Genomic DNA, 18,876 nt, shown 5'->3' with positions numbered 1-18,876 from the left:
AAGTTTGATAGAAGTCATACGTTTGAAGAATGGTAACCTTTCTATTTTCAAGGCTTAACATTACGTGTTATAGAATTTCTACAGCGAAATCCTAGGACTCGGTTTTGATAATATTCAGCAAGTGTCCATAGCAAATTGCTTTTTGGCTTCAAGGCACAAAAATAACCAGCGTGGGACTGTCTCTCTAACCGGCCATGGGAGACTTTTCTCTGGTACTAGAGAGAATTTAAAACGGAAACTCTCCCTATGACCTGGGCTGAATTCTCCCTTCCTGTATCAGAATTTCACATTTCTAGGGGAGGTTAGAGTCACCCCTTGGCGCGTGTGAAGCTGAGCACCCCCTCGTCCCTGGAAGCTTGCTGCCTCTGCACGTGGGCACCCCTGGTGGGAACAGCCACACCTGTGGCACACACACCTTTGCTAGTGACCCTGGGTTGTCCCCCGTCTCTGTGTGCCCCCTGCAGCCCACCTGGCTGTCTTTACTCAGAAGACTGATGGGGGCCAGAGCAGTAAGGGTGACATTATAAGCTTTGTTATCCCTAACACCGCTGAAATGTGTATTAAAGCAAGTGTTTCTAGGACTTCCCTGGCGGTCCAGTGGTTAGGACTCGGGACTTTCACTGCTGTGGGCCCAGGTTCGATTCCTGGTCAGGGAACTAGGAGCCCAGACACCATGTGGCCTAAAAACAAAAAAGACTGGATGGCTGGTGTCTGTTGGTAACAGGCCGCGTAGGGAGGGCTGCCCGGTGTGACAAAGCCAGCGCCTTGCTCTCGTGGAGGGTCTGCTGCACCCCGTGGCGGGGCTCCCCGGGGCCAGTGCCCCTCCAGAGAGCTCCTCATGACAGTTCCAACCCCCATCCCTTTCCTACAGGTGGTTAAGACCATCGGCCTTAGGGAAGTGTGGTACTTTGGCCTCCAGTATGTGGATAACAAAGGATTTCCTACGTGGTTGAAACTTGATAAAAAGGTAAGTCAGAGTTAACTATTTACAGGTTATTTACAGGGTTTGGTCTGCTCTGTTGACGTTGAAACTCTGTCTTTTGTTTTCTGTTCCTTTCTATTTGTATAAAAGTTTTTATAGACAGAAAGGTTGCTGGTTTCAGGTAAACGGGGATAGTGGCTGGAAATTAGACCCTGGTCTTTCTCCTTACTGGAGTACGTGATGCATAATCGCTTAGGTTTTAGTTGACCTTAGTTTTGTTGGTTTTTTTTTTTTTTTTTTTCTCCCTAATGAGACTGTTAATCTTAAAAACCATGAATCATCCAGTGTTTTGTAAGTCTTGTTACTGCTTTGTTTGGGCCTGTGATAAGAGTTCCTTCCAACTCTACAGTCTGGATAATTCCAGTAACAATTACAAAGAAAAGCAGTAAGCTAAGTGTCTTCTCCAGACCGTTTCTCCCTTTTCTCCAAGTCTGCTTTCCTCCCGTATTACTGTACCTGGCAGGAGGGCAGTTGGAGGCATGCAAGAGCTGGGGGGAGGCCGTGAAGAGTTAGTGAGAGCGAGGCCGTGGTCCTGGGCTGGCCTGGCCCTATGGACAGAGGCCGGATTCACAGGTCACTTGGACAGGCCCCGGAGTTACAGCATCGCCACCCCAGAGAACCAGGGCTGGGGCTCTTGTGAGGGTGTCACAGGATTCTCACCTGCCTTCTGTCTTCCATGCTAAAAAGGTGACTTTCAGAGTCACCATTACCTTCTGAAAACTGGCCTGCTGGACCCTTTGAGCCAGTGGTTCAGCTTGTGCCGGGCTGGCGGGTCTCTGTCTGTGGGTGGACCTTGCAATGAGCGTCTGGCTTCCCCCCACCCAGGTGTCTGCCCAGGAGGTCAGGAAGGAGAGCCCGCTGCAGTTCAAGTTCCGGGCCAAGTTCTACCCCGAGGACGTGGCTGAGGAGCTCATCCAGGACATCACGCAGAAGCTCTTCTTCCTGCAAGTGAAGGAGGGCATCCTCAGTGACGAGATCTACTGCCCGCCTGAGACCGCCGTGCTCCTGGGCTCCTACGCCGTGCAGGCCAAGTTCGGCGACTACAACAAGGAGCTGCACAAGGCCGGGTACCTCGGCTCCGAGCGGCTCATCCCCCAGAGGTCAGCCGGCGGGCCTCGAGGGCAGCGGGTTAGGGTCAGCGAGCAGGGCTGGTGCGGGGTGGGTTCTCTGCAAGGCCTGCAGCGCAGCACTCCCCCAGGCCCTGATCCCCTCCGCCCGCCCCTGAACGGGGCCTGCGGTAGAGACACTCAGCAGGGCAGGGCCGTCCTCACAGGCGTGACGTGGCTTCTTGGCTCTCCCTGGTGGATGATAAGTTGGCCCCTGTTAAATCTTTTATTTACTAGTGGTCACATAATTGACCCCTTTTGGAAGAAGAGGCTGCTTAGTATAAAATACCTTTTCAAAATTTTTCCAGAAGACGGGGCTCCTCTCATTCCAGGTTCTTAATTGTCCAGTTCTGTTAATTGTCAGAAATGTTGTATATTAGGAAGTAGATGGTTTTATTTGGGAGAAAAAAAAGTCATGGTTTGGGTGAGGCTGGGCCGTGGCCGGTCACTCGCCTCTCCCAGCCTTTGGGGTGATTGACGGCCCTGCGCCCTCTTCCTTTGCCACCCAGAGTCATGGACCAGCACAAGCTCACCAGGGACCAGTGGGAGGACCGCATCCAGGTGTGGCACGCCGAGCACCGCGGGATGCTCAAGTGAGTGCTGGGCTGGCCTCTGTCTTCTCAAGGGAGACTCTGGTTACGGTCCTTCGGGGGACTCGGTGACCCGCTCGGGGCCACTGGTGGCCGGTTCCTGGCAGGGAAGGTGTAACGAGCTGCCAGTGCGGTTTCTTCTTAAAGCCAGGTGTTCTTCCCTATTTCCCCAGAGCCAGAAGTGGTTCAGATTATACCTTCACACCCTCAGGCCTTCTCCTTGTTTGAGAGGAAAGAAAAACTTGTGTCTGAGATGCTTCAGTTTCATCCTGGGGGCCAGAGCGTTGTTCACAGACCATCAGGCGCGCTGTTTCATTCAAAGTCCATAAGGTGGTTGTCCTTAAAAGGGTGTCAGTGTTGAAAAAGATCCCGAGAGAGAAACACTTGCTATTCAAGAAGCACCAGAGGGGCGTGTGGGAGGTCTGTCCCGTCGTCGTCCTCTCGGGCACTGGCAGCAGCGCTGATGTCCCGGCCACTGCAGTCCACGGGCAGCTTGGGCCTCGGAGATCCTGTGTCCTTGGCCTTTCCTCTCTGACCCGAGCATCTTCTGTGCTCCTAGTGAGGTGGATCGGGGAAGGCAGAGGCGGGGCAAGCTCCTGGGGCCCCCTGAGGCATCACGTGGGCGGCTGGGAGACAGGATCATGCCCAGCGACAGGGTTATACAGGGAAGTCCTCTGCGTCCAGAGGAACCAGCGTGATCCGGTTTGGTCCTTTCCTAACGTGTGAAGGGTGTCAGCGGTCAGTGTCCAGGACGGCTGGGGGTCTGCTCGGGTCACAGGCTGGCAGAGGCACCGCAGTGGAGGCGCCGGTGTAACTGTTGCACGCGGCTCACACCCGTGTCTGCTCTCCCCACATAGAGACAGCGCCATGCTGGAATACCTGAAGATCGCCCAGGACCTGGAAATGTACGGGATCAACTATTTTGAGATAAAAAATAAGAAAGGAACAGACCTTTGGCTCGGCGTTGATGCTCTTGGACTGAATATCTATGAGAAAGACGATAAGTGAGTCGAACTTTGTTATCTTTTGTTGGTGGAGTAATCGGGCCTGGAAACAGTGCGGGAAGTGGCAGATATGCACGTGGGTTACCGTCAGTATTTACCTAGCAACTGATCGGCCCAGCGTCTGCCGCTTAAAGGGCTTCACAGCTGTGACGTGGCCGTGTGGGAGGTTGGTCCAGAGGTGCGTGTTCCTTCTCTCCTGTTATTTCTCTCTCAGCCTGTCTATCAGCCCATGTAGCACGTGGTGAGGGGCCCAGCAGGGGGACCACCAGGGTCCATGACCTCAGAGGCTCTGGAGCTTGTGAAAGACAGAACAGAGCTGCAGGAGGGCACCCCGCCCCCTCCTCTGAGGCTACCCACAGCTACCAGCTAGCAGTGCTAGGCAGCTTGAGGCTTATGCTAATCTGGCCAAGAATATTTGTGATCTTACGGAGATTTTAAGATTCTGTAAACAATAGCCTTTATGTACAGACAATTTAGCTAAATCCTCAACTTGTGGAAGGTATCCGATTGCCTCTCAGAGTGTTAATGTTTGTTGACTGGGCTCTTCTGCAATGCAGGGCCGCCTGCGCCCCCGCCCCGACTTCCTTTGCCCATCCCCGTGGTTACCAACTCTGCACAGATGCCTTTTTCCTGCCAAGGAGCTGGATTCACAGGAAAAGATTGTTCTGATTGAGCGAGGGCGCGTTTTCCACAGCAGGTCCCTGCTGCTTGGTCTTGGAGTGGTAGCTCCCCCGTCTTACCTGCTCTCATGTTAGCGGTCTCTGCTCCCCCGTGCCCCAGGCACGCTGCCCCCCGCCCCCCACGCCATGATCAAGAGCAGACTAGCACTGCTTTTGACAGATGATGTCGTTTGTTGTTTTGGTGATTCAGTGTGTCCGACTCTTTGCAACCCCATGGCCTGTAGCCCGTCAGGCTCCTCTGTCCATGGGATTCTCCAAGCAAGAATACTGGAGTGGGTTGCCCTTTCCTCCTCCAGGGGATCTTCCCAACCCAGGGATCGAACCTGTGTCTCCTGCCTTGGCAGGCAGTTTGCTTTCTCCTGGGGGGTGAGGTCTGTGTAGGACATTCCCTGCCCCTGGGCTGAGCCCCCAGAGTGGATGGAGGAGCGCCTTTATCCACCCACCGGAAGGCGTGGTGCCAATCAGACGACTCTAGTTACACTTAGGCCGTGGCTCGCTTAGAGAGGAGCTCGAGGACTCATCTGAGGACCCAGAAGTGAGTCCCTGAGGACTCGGTGCACTCCTTCCGCTGGACCCAGGCGTGACCAGCCTGGATGAGTCAGGGTCTCAGGACCAGTCCTAGGGGAGCACCATGGCCTCGTGATAACATGCGTGGGAAACTGCTTCTGTCTCTGAACTAAATGAGCAGATCTTGTAACATAGCCACAGCCAGGGCTGTCCCAACAGGTTTTTCAAGCTGCGGGACACTGCCAGGGGCAAGAACTTGCTGCTGTCAGCTCATCGCCACGCCTCCCCACCCACGTAAATGCCCCTTTCCTCCAAGGAGAAGCCTGAGTGAGCCGCTTGGCTCCCCCAGCCCTGCCTCTCCCCTCCGGCTCCCACCCACCCCTCAGCTGAGCTGTGGAACGAGTGGCCTCTTAAAGGGTCTTCTCCCTGAAGAAGACCCGGGGGGCGTGGGGCACGCCTTGCTTCCCCCCTCCCCGCTCCTGCGGGCAGGTCGCTTAGTTCTTCCATAGTCAGAGCTGTGCTCCTTTGAAGCAAATACTGACAGGTCCCTTCCTCAGATGAGCAGGAGATTGTGGCTGGGTCTGAGGAACGCAGTGACAGCACTTAGCTGTGGTAAAGCTGTGTTAAAGGCTGACCCTCAGCCGTGGGGCTGATGGTGGAGCACCATGAGGACCTGGAGCGCTGCTCAAGGGAGAAATCTGCTCTGTGATAGAGACCTGGTGCGCTTTGCGGATACAGGCTGAGTCACTTCAGTTGTGTCTGACTCTTTGCAATCTCATGGATTGTAGCCCTCCATTCTCCTCCGTCCATGGGATTTTCCAGGCAGGCATACTGGAGTGGGTTGCTGTTTCCTCCTCCAGGGGATCTTCCTGACCCAGGCATTGAACCTGCATCTCCTGTGGCTCCTGAATTGCAGGCAGATTCTTTACTACTGAACCACCAGGGAAGCCCTGCAGATAAGCAGGTGTCTTTACTGAAAAGCTTATCCTTTTTTGTATTAAACATGCCGGGATGGGGGATGTTTCTTGGGGTTCCTTTTATATTGTGTATATAACAGTCAAGTGGGAAGCACTTGTCTTTCTGTAAACCCTTGATTCAGAGAGGAGAGGGCGTGGGCTGCTGACGACCGCGTCAGCCTGGGGCAGGGAAAGTTGAGATTAGCCTTGTGACAACTGCCCGGCCAAAAACAAACCCAGAAGATTAGAGGAGCCTGATCTGCCGCAAGCTCTTGGGCCTTTTGGAATCCCTCTTTCCCCAGCCTCGTTGCTTCCAGAGCTTACTCCTTTGGGCCTCTGTGTGTGGGTTGTGGCTGCAGCAGGAGGGGATGGGGACGAGATGAAGGCCGGTGTCTCTCCCCTCACATTGCTCACCCATGCTTGTAATCACATATCCTGATTTCCATTTCGTTGATGAGCATTAGAAATGCTTCACCCATTTAAAAATATGTAATTCTTTCCAGTTTCTAAAAATTTTGCTCCCAGGAGGTATTCTCTTCAGTGGGGAGGGGCACTGGTGTTACATCTTTGCGCCTTATTCATCATTGGTGGCTTACCTGCATCTCCGAGGAGAGCAAAAAGGGATTTTATGATTCGTTAATTCACAGGTATATCAGGATCACAGTTGTCAGACCATCCTCTCCTTTCTGTCGTTGGTACCCCAGTTTGAACACAAAACAGATTTTATTTATTGACTAGCTGGGTTTCTGACACAAGTTTGTTTCCACAAGGACCCCTCCGGAAAGAATTAGAGCACCTCGTGGAAGAGGTTTAAAAGCCCAGCTCAGATTGGCCAAGAAGAGAGTCTGGACACGTGGTGGGGGGCGCCTTGGTGACTGTTAATATGGCAGAACGGGCGGCAAAAACAGGGTGCAGGGAGTTTTTGGATGCTCCGGCCCCGCAGAGAGGGTTGGTCCCTCCTGATAGGGGAGGGCAGGGCCGGGTTAACCAACTTTTCCTCCACCTAGAGGTGTCGGCAGACCTTTAGGCTCATCCCTGCCTGGGGGGGGGTGACGGGTGACTTGGCGGTTCTGCCTGCTCTTCCCCATCTCTGAGGCCAAATTTTGATCTCCAGCCCGTCCTCCCACCAGACTTTTTTAAACTCCTCCAATGAAAAGTTTCAAATGAACTGCAATACAGGAAGTATTTTACAGTGAATCCCACATGCCTGCAACCAAGGTTCCACTGCTGGCATTTAACCTCTTGCTTTGTGACGCCTCCCCCATCCACATGTCACTACCCTCTGTCCCCACACCCTCCTTTGGACACATTTTAAAGTAGATTGCAGGCATCTGTATACTCGCCCCAAAATGCCCATTAGTTACTAGAGCTCAAGTCTGTTTTGTGGCTTCCCAGGCAACTTGGTGGTAAATAACCAGCCTGCCAGTGCGGAGATGGTGGGTTTGATGCCTGGGTCGGGAAGCTCCCCTGGAGAAGGAAATGGCAACCCACTCCAGTATTCTTGCCTGGAGAATTTCATGGACAGAGGAGACTGGCTATAGTCCATGGGGTCATAGTTAGACACGGCTTCGCGACTGAGTAGTAATATGGTTGTTTTTTTTTTTAATGTAAAAATTTAAACGAAATTCACAATTCTTGAGTGCTCATTTGCTGATATTAGACACACACATGCCTGCAAACTCCTGTCACAGTGTGGAACATCATCACCGTCTGCTTCGTGTTTTGATTTTTTTTTTTTTTTTTGGCTGTATCAGTTCCCCCACCAGGGATTGAACCTGCAACAATGCATTGGAAGCTCATAGTCTTTAACCACTGAACTGCCAGGGAAGTCTCAAATTTAAATGTTTTTAACCATTTTTTCACTTTGAAACCATTTCAGACTTCAGAAAGTTTCCAAAAATAGTTAAGTGCAAAGAATTCCCATATGCCCTTGCCCAGATGTTGTTCAGTTGCTCAGTCGTGTCCGACTCTCTGTCGCCCCCAGGCTCCTCTCTCCATGGGACTTCCCAGAGTGGGTTACTATTTCCTTCTCCCGGGGATCTTCCCAGCCCAGGGTCGAGTGCGCACCTCCTGCCTTGGCAAGTGGATTCATTACCACGGAGCCGCCAGGGAAGCCTCTCCCCACGTGTTAGCATTTCACATAAAGCAGGGTCCAGGTAGCACAGTCAGTGTGTTCACCCTGATACGCGATGCTCTTGACAGTCTGTGCACTGTCTTCCCATGATTTCAGCTGTCCATTCGTGTCCCTTTTCTGCCCAGGATCTGCCTGGACTCCCGCCTACATTCAGTCGCCACCCTTAGCTTCCCCCCGACCCCCAGTCTCCTTCCATCTGGGACAGTCCCACAGTCTGTCTGTCACAGCCTTGACACCTGTGAAGAGTACTGACATTGACTCTTGAGAAAATCCCTCACCTCGGATCTGACCCTTTCCCACGATAGGATCTGAGGTGTGCACTTTGGGCAAGAATCCCGCAAAAGTGCTGCCGTACCCTGCCACGTGGCATGTGATGCCGGAATACCCTGCTTTAGGTGTTGACTTGAATCTCAGGGCAAGGTGACATCTGCCTGGCTTCCTGCAAAGATACTCTCCTCCTTTTTGGGATCGATAAGTATATTTAGGGAAGAGTCCAGTGAATATCCTATTTATTATACTTGGATCTATTCTACATTCATTGTTGGGACTTGGATGAAACACTTATTACTGTGGTATTTGAGAAGTGATTTTTTTTTTAAGGTAATTTTGTTTATAGATATTAATGGAATTCGACTGAAAGGAGCCACTTTCTCCTCTCTGTTCATGGTTTAGTTACTGACATTAATATGGACTCATGGGTATGTGTTATTTTGTTGCTCAGATTGAGATTTGCGTTTTGGAGCTCCTTTGAGTTAGCTCCTATGCCCTCCTCTGACCCCAGATTTTCAAGTCACTTCTTCCTTTTTGGCACCTCCAGATGTCCCAGACCCTGCTCCAGCCCTGGGATTGGCTGTTTCTCCAAAGAGCTCTGGTTCCCTGTTATTCTCGAATTATACTTAAAAAAAAAATTTTTTTTAAGTAAGGACAGACTTGGGCCTCCCAGGTGGCACAGTGGTAAAGAATCTGCTTGCCAGTGTAGGAGACATAACAGACGCAGGTTCAATCCCTGGGATGGGAAGATCCCTTGGAGGAGGACATGGCAACCCACTGCCTTATTCTTTCCAGGATAATTCTGTGGACAGAGGAGCTACAGTCTATGGGGTCACAGAGAGTTGGACATAACTGAGCATAACAGACTTGTAAATCATTTAGAAACCTTCTCTGTGGGTCTTTTTCTGTTTGTCCTGTAAGTAAACTCAAAAAAAGAAAAAGAAATACCTTTGTCGGCTTACAATTATGGCCAAGAATTAAAGGAGGTTCTTTAACTCAAAAGTGAATCAGAATTTTCACATATAGTCCTTATCTTTGTTCCTACAGTCACGTTTATGGAGACTCTAGATTGTTATATGAGGTTTCACTCTTACAAAGATAAACTTTGCAGGGACAGCAGAAAGCAGAAGCTGGAGGCCATAGAGACCAGGTGCCCAGCTCTTGAGAGAAACATGCCTGTCTAGCCTGAAGGTCCGAGTTTTCTGTGTTAGAAGCTGTTTGGAGACACCCAGATAAAACTAGGAGCCGAGACCAAATCATTGGCTCTTGTAAGTTCAGGGCGTGGGAAGCCCGGTCCGCAGTGCTGACTGCACGGCTGAGGCTGGTTCCAGCACCTCTGCCCTTCCCAGCATGCTAGTCGTGTGTTCTGGAGCAAAGTGTTCTGAAGCAGCTGATGCCTGCCTGGTGTCTCTCCTCCACGGCTTTTCAGTGGAAGGACGGAGGCTGACGTCCACGGCAGGGACAGATGATGTGATGAGCTCCTTTTCCAGTATTCAGAGACCTGTAAACAAAATGACTTTAAGTGATAGGGCTTTGCCAGTGGTTCAGCAGTCAAGAATCCGCCTGCGAAGGCAGGAAACTAGCGTTCGATACCTGGGTTGGAAAGATTCCCCTGGGGGAGGAAATGGCAACCCACTCCAATATTCTTGCCTGGGAAATCCCATGTAGTCAGGCGGGCTACAGTCCTTGGGTTTGGCAAAAGTCATTCATGACTTAACTACTAAACAACATTATATATCTCATATGTGATGATTAACTGAACAAACTCCCTGCGTGCTTTTTTGAGTGCTGTGAAGCGTGTTAACCAGATGTATTTCAAGGGGCACTGATGGTCCTATAGGAGAGCGCTTACAAAAGGATGCATACCAGGAGGGCTTGGCCCTTAAACCACAGCCTGGCCAGTGCCCTGACTCCTGGGTCCCAGAAGAGGCTTAGGTGCCCTCTCCTGGCCTTCAGAGGCCACCCCCACTGCTTTGACCCGGCTTGCGTCATCATAGCAGGACCTACGTTGCTCATCCGTTTTTGGTTAAACATGCTGGTAGGCAGTGGAAGCCTCTCCGCCCTTTTTCTTTGCTAAGTTGGAGGTTTATGGTACACAGGCAAGGAGTGTTTTTGACAGCAGCATCTTTGAAAGATGCCTTGAGGATCTGTCCTTACTTCTGGAAAGGTATCCATGGTAAATGTGTTGCAAGAATAGGGTGGAGGACTCCTCCACGCAAAAGCCAGAAAAGGGCTCCTGGTGCTTCCCAGAAGGAGAGGAGGGGCTTTGTTTCCCATCTGGGGAGGAGGGATGGCACCCTCCCATCCTAGTCACCCCAGTCGTGAGGAGGGTGGGGCTCTGTCTCCCAAGGGGAAAAAAGAAAGAATAGGGTGGGAATTATGAAGTTTGTAGAGCAATGTGGTCTTAAATTCATACAGTGACCCTTCCCAGGAATGCTAATCAAAACCCCAGAGTTTCGGCCAGTGGTGGACGGGTCGTGATGGGGTAGGACCGCAGTGGGGCTCTCGTTAGGGTGTGATCCAAGTGCTGGCCTGGAACACGTCCAGGAAGGTGTCTGGCCAGCCAGGAGGACCTGCATCATGCAAATGAAAGCCAAAGGTGCCGCATCCACACCAAGCCTGCAGCTCAGCAAGATGTAACAATTGTATATACACGAGCACCCGGCATCAGAGCACCTAAACACAAACAGATTCTCTGAAGGGAGAAACGGACAACGATGCAGTGACGGGGGGACTTGAACACCCCCACTTGCAGCAATGAAGTGGCCACCCAGACCGAGTCGGCAAGTAAAGGCTGGACTTGAACCATGCCAAGCCCTTTCCTTCTCTGTTAGTGAGCAGCTGCTCTGGGTAGAGCATGTATGGGAAACACGGGACACACTCTAGGCCGTCAGAACATGTGCCTGCCTGGTGTTCAGAGAGCTCAGTAATAATGCAGTAATGTGAATAACACAAGAATAGTTTGTGTCATAGAAGGGACGGCACCTGGAGAGGGCGAAGGGCTGTCGAAAGACAGAGAGTGAGCTGGCCTGAGCTGCAGGTCTGGGAATGGTTGCGGGGGTGCGGGGGGAGGTGTTGGGTGGGAGATCCTTCCAGGCAAGGGGTGGCAGGCAGTGAACTCTGTTGATAGGATGGGCTGAACCCGGCTGCTGGGGCTTGGTTAGAAGGCTCTTGGATACCAAGTTAAGGACTGTGGGTTTCATCAGTAGAAACCGGGTGGGGTGAGGGCTGTGTTGGCATTTTTGAGGAGGGGAATGGAGTGACCAAACAGGACATTAATCAGACAGGCAGACGGGAAGTAGGCTGCTGGCCCGTGAGAGGTGTCAGGGTGGTGATGTGGCAATGAATTGCAAAGGATGGTTGTTAAGAGCTGTTTCAAAGGATGAAAGGATGTGCCAGGCTAGGCATCCAAGTTGACCTCAAGATTACAAGCCACAGTCACTGAGAAAAATGTGTTAAATGGGAGCATTATCCAGGCCTCGTAGAGCTCGATGTTTACTGACCCTCACCTGTCAGCTCACCCAGCATAGATGGTAGCTGTCTTGATTATGATGGATATTACATGTTGTGATTCTTGGACTCGCCTTATGCTTTTTGTAATTGAACTTAAAAAAATGGGTTTGTAACCCTTTCTTTAGCCAATCCAAGTACGCATGTAACTTCTCCCACCTTTTTTTTTCTTGGACCTCAGGTTGACCCCGAAGATCGGCTTCCCCTGGAGCGAGATCAGGAACATCTCTTTCAATGACAAGAAGTTTGTCATCAAGCCCATCGACAAGAAGGCTCCCGTAAGTCCATGGCAGTCACCATTACTGCTTTTCATTCTGGCAGCCAAATGCATCTCCAAGATAACAGATTTCTGTGAGTGACAAGGAGCCAGTGATTTCAGAACTGCCTGTGCAGGCGGATGGGCAGAGGGGAGGAGTTTGTTTTCTACTCGGAAATCTGTTCTTAAAAAAACTGCCGCTTGAAGGAATTCTCTTACCCTTCTTGGAGCCTGTTGTGAATTTTACCAAAATTACGGTTCGGAAGAGGACTTCGTGTTTTGGGTAATCTTGGTTTCATAGTTAACAGCGGGGGGACAGCGCGTGGCATTGCTCTCTAGCTGTTCCTCCCCTGGGGGTTAGTCCTAAGGGAAAAACAGAGGTCTGAACACCATGGGGTCAAGTATTGTCCTTATTGAGAGGCAGTTTCAGTACTCCTGCTGTTTGCAAACTCTTGACTCCTGCTCCATGGGTAGTTGAACAGTTGTTATAAATGAAACAAACATTTAATACAGACTCTCAGGCGCCATGGTAACAGGTCACATTAATATGCAGCACCACGAACCAAGGGTCATAGTGTACCCGCGTGATGTGGGCGGTGACATGGGGCGGTGAGGAGAGCCTGCGACCTGTACAGGCTGCACTTGAGATGTTACTGATTGTTCAGAGCATTTTTTAAGAAGTTTATGGACAGAAGCAGGAATTCTAGGTAGACTGTTGAAGAATTAATTAAGTTGCATGTGTTTTCAAATTGGGTTTAAATTTAGCTTTTGAAAAGCTGAAAGGATATAGTCATAAACTCCCAAGCAGAGGCAGTTGTAATGCACTGAGTTGAGTTAGCCGAGTGTACTTTTACTATAATCTGGTTTTATGTGAAGCCATCACTTAAAGGTGAAAAAAGGGAGAAGCCTTTGCAGGTCGCGTGCTGCATGTCAGGTGTGTGACTCTAGGATGGTGGGCACAGCGGAGCAGGGCTGTGAAGTATGGACACCGGTGGAGAGGTGAAACGGAAGTGAGGGAAGTGCCCTCTGGCAGTGCAGTTGCAGTTAAAAGCGTAGTTGCACAAATCCGGATGGAGACGAGAGGTGGGGGGTGGGCACCGGCTTCGCATGGCTGGGTTCAGGGGTGGGGGGCTCATGGGGGAGGTGGTCTCCGCTCAGGCACCTTGTGGCAGTGGAGTAAAGGACTGGTTTGGAGGAATGAGCGAGTCCCTGAGGCCCCCAGACCTCCCAGGGCTGCTTTGCCCAGTCTCAGGCTTTGTGCCTAGGGTAGTAGAGAATTTCCAAGTTTACAGTTTTACTTAGAAGAGAGAAAAGGAACCCCCAAGGTCACCTTACTACACGGGGAGGGACCCCTGAGCCCATGTGGAGGGCAGCACCCAGGCAGCCCCCAGCTGAGCCCCAGCCCCGCGCCCTGGCCCAGTGGCTCCTCCTCCGGCCGACCGCTCAGATGCAGCGGTTTGGGGCCCGGTGTTGACTCCTGTGCTGGGACCTTCTGGTCATGAATGGTCAAAGCCCTGATGCAAGGGTGGCCCTGCTTTGGGCCGAGACAGCTGGCTCCCTTTGGAAAAGGGCCTCTGGTTCGTGCCCCATGAAAAAAGCAGAAGGGTGGAGACCTGCCCTTGACGGCAAGCCCTGCCCAGCCAATCAAAGCAAGGGGCGGCCTGGAGGCTCACCTGCTTCTTTGGGGCCTTGGATTCACTTTCCTCGAGCTTTCCTGGTTTTCGTTTTGAGGATCTCGTTCTCTTGCCAGAGTTAGACAGCCTGCCCCGAGTCACATCAGGAGGCCTGGGCTGGAGATGTGGATTTGGAAATCTCTGAATATTATTAGCCTTTAGTTTTTAACTTGAAGTCAGAAACAGGCCACCTTCAAAGGCAGCGCAAGGAGTTTCCTCGTCTCCCGCGCACCGATGGGTGCCCTTGCCATCCTCGGCACTCACAGGCCCTGTGTCCAAGCAGCTGTGTGCTCTGGGGAGTGTCACCTGCAGTTCTGACCCTTGATTTTTTTTTTTTCTTTAAGTGACATTTTTCATTAGTTTCTTTGCAAATACTTGGGAACCACAGCCAGGGCCCACCTGGGTAGCACGGCTGTGCAGTCATGAGAGGTGGCTTTCCCCTGTGTAATAGGAGAAAGGTGGATAATATAAATACCTGTTTCTCCCTGCTCCTTGGGAAACCCGATGACTTAATAACAAGCTGTGAAACCCAAAGGAGAGCCCCGCCCAGGAAGTCCCTGGGCTCTGGGGCTTGCCATCACTCCCTCCCCAGCGATTGTGGACAGGTGGAGAGACCTAGCCCTAAGTAGGTCCTTCCTGGGCGTGTCCACCAGCTCGCCTGGCAGGTTCCTGCAGGCTTCAGGAGTCCTGGGGTCATGCAGCACTGGTCCCTTGTTTCAGACCACCCTCCCCTGTTCCAGTAGCGGTGTCTGGATGCGGAGGGTGCTGTGGTTCCCAGGAGCAAGGAAAGCAGGAAGAGGAAGCAGATAACTAACTTTCAGGCAGAGTTTCTAAACCACACTGTCCCACTGTCACCTGTGTTAGTCACACAGGTGACCAGGAGCCAAGAAGGAAGACTCTGTGTCCCAGGCCCACGCGGTCCCAGAGTCAGGAAGCCCTTGGGTGCTGTGATTTCTGTTGTTTTCAAGAAGGCTTTCCAGTAGCGGTGTCGTAAGGCAGCCCAAAGTCTGAGCCAGGCGTTTCTTGTATCAGCCAGCTTTCACTGTGCCAGACGCCTTTCTCAGTCCCCAGGAAAATTTTGTGACTCAGTCTTGACAACAAAGCCACTGATTGTACAGCTGAAGACCCTAAGGCTCTCTGAGTGGCGGAGGGACTTGCCCAGGGTCATGGGGTCAGACACGGCAGGGCTGTGTGAACTGTCTCCCGGCAAGTAGGTGTCCACACAGAGCATGGGTTTGGTCCCAGCAAGGTAGAGGTGAGCGAACATGGCCCAGTGCTCCAAGAGGCTGTCCCGGGGTGGAAGACAGAGGACAGGCCGGCAGGGTGAGGCGCTGGCAGCCCTCGTGGCCGATGTCTCCCCTTGGCTGCAGTGGGCACCTAAGTGACAGCTGCGGAGGAGGAGAAGTGAGCCGGGGGTGCTGTGGCTGCCGGCGTGTGAGATTGGACACAACAGGCTGAGGAGGGGGTACTGCGGAGGCCTGCTCCGGGTGAGAGGGCAGCTGAGGGGAAGGGGGGGTCAACCCGAAGGCTTTCATGTACACCAGGACATTCATACGGGCTCCTGGAGCTGCCCGGCTGGCACTGAAGTTCCAGCAATGCCCCAGTCGGTCTGCTGGCAGTGGTGGGAAGTGAAAGCTTGAGGGGGAGGAGAGGGAAACTCAAATAGGAGAAGTTAAGGCTGTCCAGGCAAGAATCAGAGATGGGGCCACTGGGGGCTGGAGACATCAGAGGAGGATGTTAGCCTCAAGGTCAGCCGCTGGTCCAGCCGTGGGGTTCCGGTGAGTGCACAGACAGTCCCTCTGCTTGTCCTGGAGGATGCTCGCCCCCTGGCACAGAGGACACCCACCCCCACCGCCCCACCCCGTTGCTGGGGTCAGCGGCTTTCCCTCTCTCTCGCCTTTTACCCAAGAAATCTAGAACTGGAAGGGATCGGGTTTGGGAGAAGCAAGCCAGAGGCCCGGCATCCCCGAGTCAGAGTCCGCCCTGCTCTGTCCTGCAGGACTTCGTGTTCTATGCCCCCCGCCTGCGGATCAACAAGCGGATCCTGCAGCTCTGCATGGGGAACCATGAGCTGTACATGCGCCGTCGGAAGCCCGACACCATTGAGGTGCAGCAGATGAAGGCCCAGGCCAGGGAGGAGAAGCACCAGAAGCAGCTGGAGCGGTGAGGGGGCGGGGCAGAATGGTGAGGGGCGGGGCTGGCGGTTCCCGGTGTGCGGGCCCCCTGAGGCGGGGAGCCATCAGAGCACCTGAGGTGCGTGCTGTCACCAGTGTCCTCTGCTGGGTGGACAGGCCTGGGGCTGGGATGAGCAGGCTGCTGTGTGGACACCATGCTTACCTTCCCCTCCTGGAAACAGGCAGCAGTTGGAAACCGAGAAGAAGAGGAGAGAAACCGTAGAGAGAGAAAAAGAGCAGATGATGCGTGAGAAGGAGGAGCTGATGCTCAGGCTTCAGGACTACGAGGAAAAAACCAGGAAGGCTGAGAAAGGTGGGTGGGGCCTCCTGGGAGGAGGGGCTCTGGTCCAGTTGTGATGGGAGGGTCGGATAGTGGGCACACAGGCAACCCAGAGGGACCTCTCCCCGTTAAGCTCACACCCAAAGTAGAGACTTGCAGAAGAGACATGATAAAGTGGTTACTTGGATTAGAAGCTAGTTCTGTGGGTTCTGTGCCAAATGCTTCTGGACGTAATCTTTTTAAATTTCCCCGGGGTCCGATGGGATGACGTTTGAATTATCCCCGTTCCTGGTGAGAATGCGGAGGTTCGGGAAGGCTCTGCCAAGCTCACCCAAGCCGTGCTGCACGGCCCACCTTCTAAGCCGACAGCCGGACGAGCAGTCTTGATGAGAGCAGCTGGGCGAGGGGTCAGCCAGCCTGGAGGGTGTCCTCACCCTGGGGATGTGGTCCTCTGAGCCCCAAGGAACCAGTTGCCCAGTGCTCTCCGCAGGGTCTTTGGGAGGAGCAGCCCCAAACCCGGTCCCCTACTCCACAGCATAGGGGTGATTCCTGCCCGGGTTCCATCCTGTCCCCTGGGGGGAAATCGGGGCAGGACTTGAGGGGTCCCCGACTGCACCTTGAGCGGCTCTGGTTCTGCGCTCTCTCTAGAGCTCTCCGACCAGATCCAGAGAGCGTTGAAGCTGGAGGAGGAAAGGAAGCGGGCCCAGGAGGAGGCGGGGCGCCTGGAGGCTGACCGCCTGGCCGCGCTGCGTGCCAAGGAGGAGCTGGAGAGGCAGGCAGCGGACCAGATCAAGAGCCAGGAGCAGTTGGTAGGAGCCGCCGGCCTCGTGCTGAGTTACAGGGAGGCTGCCTCTGGGGACTGGCAGAGTGACTGACACCTGCCTGATGATCGTTTGTACATTACGGCAGCGGGGCTGTAAAGTGATCTGAGGGTGTAAGGTGGCCGGTGGGGAGGGAGCCCCGCAGTGGCTGGCCTCGGGCGGAGGAGAGTGGACGCGGCAGCCCTGGCGAGTCGCAGCCTTAGACACAGTGGGCGATGGACCCTGCCGGCCAGGGATGGGGCACTATCTACCAAAACGTGACCCTTCCTTCACGAGTAGCGTGCTGAAACCGTTCCGGAAATAATCTGGGCTTCCGTTCCTTCCCCAGGCCACGGAGCTCGCCGAGTACACTGCCAAGATCGCCCTCCTGGAGGAGGCACGGCGGCGCAAGGAGAACGAGGTGGAGGAGTGGCAGCTCCGGGTGAGCGCAGGGCGCCGGCGAGGGCGTGGGGTGGGCGGCCAGTGGGGCACCGCGGGGTGGGGGTCAGCGGGGACCGCACCCTCCGGGCTCAGGATGCCCCGTCAGGAACTAGCTTTAAGTCAGATTACGTGGATGCCCCAGCACGGCCAGAGTCCCCGTCTGCCGCTCGGAACATGCATCTCCGCGGTGCTGGGGAAGACCTGCACCCTGGGGGTCTCCAGCCCCCGCGAATCCAGCTCTGGCTACTCCTTCCTGGTGCGATGGGTGGGCGGCCTCACCTCTGAGGATCGGTTCCCCGTTGCAGAGCCAGGACGAGCAACACCTGGCTTGCGCTGTACCCCCACCCCCCAAGAGGTTGAGTTGGTTGCGGCTGTAATAGAACCACATCCCTCCTGTCTCCCCCAGATTGCACTGTTCCTGGGGGGGGGGGGCTGCCATCGAGTTCGGAGGGTAGACGTCTGCCAGGCTGTGGGGCTCCTCCCCCCTCGCCAGCCCTTCCTCACCTGCGGTGGCCCCCTCCTGTACACGGACCTTCACCGCCATCCCCCAACCAGAGTTTGCAGAAGATTCTGGTCCTTGGGTTTTTTAAGAAAGTGCTCAAGTATTAAATGAGAGAAGTGGGTTACAAAACAGGTACAAACTTAAGCATATCTCCAGGGTCAGGATGGTGGTGCAGTGCCCCTCCACCCGCCCCCACCCCCCACGATGCTGGAAGGATTACGGGGTGAGAATGGGTGTGAGCCTTGTGCTGAGAGGCAGGGAGGAGCTTGATAAGCAACGCCCACCCGGCCACTGGAGGAAAGTAAAATGCAACATCAAAAACCCTTCAGTGGCTGGAGGGCTTCATCATATTTTTTTCAAAAATATATACAATAAGCATATACAGGGACTGTAAAGAAGTTACAGTACTTAGAAAAGTGTCTACCTTCTCTCGGTGCAGTTGACCCCGGTCTCCAGACCCGGGGGCGGCTGCACAAACGGTGGACTGGCCACCAGGTCAGCCAGAGTCTGGCCCTCTGCTTAGTGCTGCTGCAGACCGCCGCATGCAGCCAGCGGGGGAAGGGAGGGTGCAGGATCTTACTCTCCGCACGGACAGTGGGCCTTCAGTTAAAAGGTGGTTCTTAAGGACTCAAGCCCAAGGTTCTCTGTGAAAGTTCTCACCTGCCTCTCAACCTGCTTCCAAAGGCCAAGGAAGCCCAGGATGACCTGGTGAAGACCCGGGAGGAGCTGCATCTGGTGATGACCGCGCCGCCGCCACCGCCTGTGTACGAGCCGGTGAACTACCACGTGCATGAGGGCCCGCAGGAGGAGGGCACGGAGCTGAGTGCCGAGCTGTCCAGCGAGGGCATCCTGGACGACCGCAACGAGGAGAAGCGCATCACCGAGGCTGAGAAGAACGAGCGGGTGCAGCGGCAGCTGATGGTGAGGGCCGGGGGGCGGCAGGGCCGGGGCACCTGGGGAGGGTCATTGGGCTGACCACGGGCCACTCGAGCTGACTGTGGGCCACTTCCC

General features: G+C 53.8%; 1 protein-coding gene and 1 non-coding gene across 2 annotated transcripts in view; both read left to right on the top strand.

Annotated features, from left to right (window-relative positions):
- Positions 1-18,876, top strand: part of EZR (ezrin) — a 45,529-nt gene that overhangs the window by 25,675 nt on the left and 978 nt on the right. The window contains exons 4-13 of the mRNA XM_018053421.1: positions 872-967; positions 1,808-2,082; positions 2,598-2,681; positions 3,536-3,682; positions 11,921-12,017; positions 15,668-15,831; positions 16,025-16,155; positions 16,771-16,931; positions 17,272-17,364; positions 18,550-18,786. Coding sequence (XP_017908910.1) covers positions 872-967; positions 1,808-2,082; positions 2,598-2,681; positions 3,536-3,682; positions 11,921-12,017; positions 15,668-15,831; positions 16,025-16,155; positions 16,771-16,931; positions 17,272-17,364; positions 18,550-18,786 — 1,485 coding nt within the window. The remainder of the gene's footprint in view (positions 1-871; positions 968-1,807; positions 2,083-2,597; positions 2,682-3,535; positions 3,683-11,920; positions 12,018-15,667; positions 15,832-16,024; positions 16,156-16,770; positions 16,932-17,271; positions 17,365-18,549; positions 18,787-18,876) is intronic.
- On the top strand, positions 584-656 carry TRNAE-UUC. The gene has a single exon. It is a non-coding gene; the product is annotated as a tRNA-Glu (tRNA).

Source organism: Capra hircus, chromosome 9, assembly GCF_001704415.2.
Source record: "Capra hircus breed San Clemente chromosome 9, ASM170441v1, whole genome shotgun sequence".
Taxonomy (NCBI): Eukaryota; Metazoa; Chordata; class Mammalia; order Artiodactyla; family Bovidae; genus Capra; species Capra hircus.
Note: the sequence above shows the minus strand (reverse complement) of the source record. Positions and strands in the feature narration are given on the sequence as shown.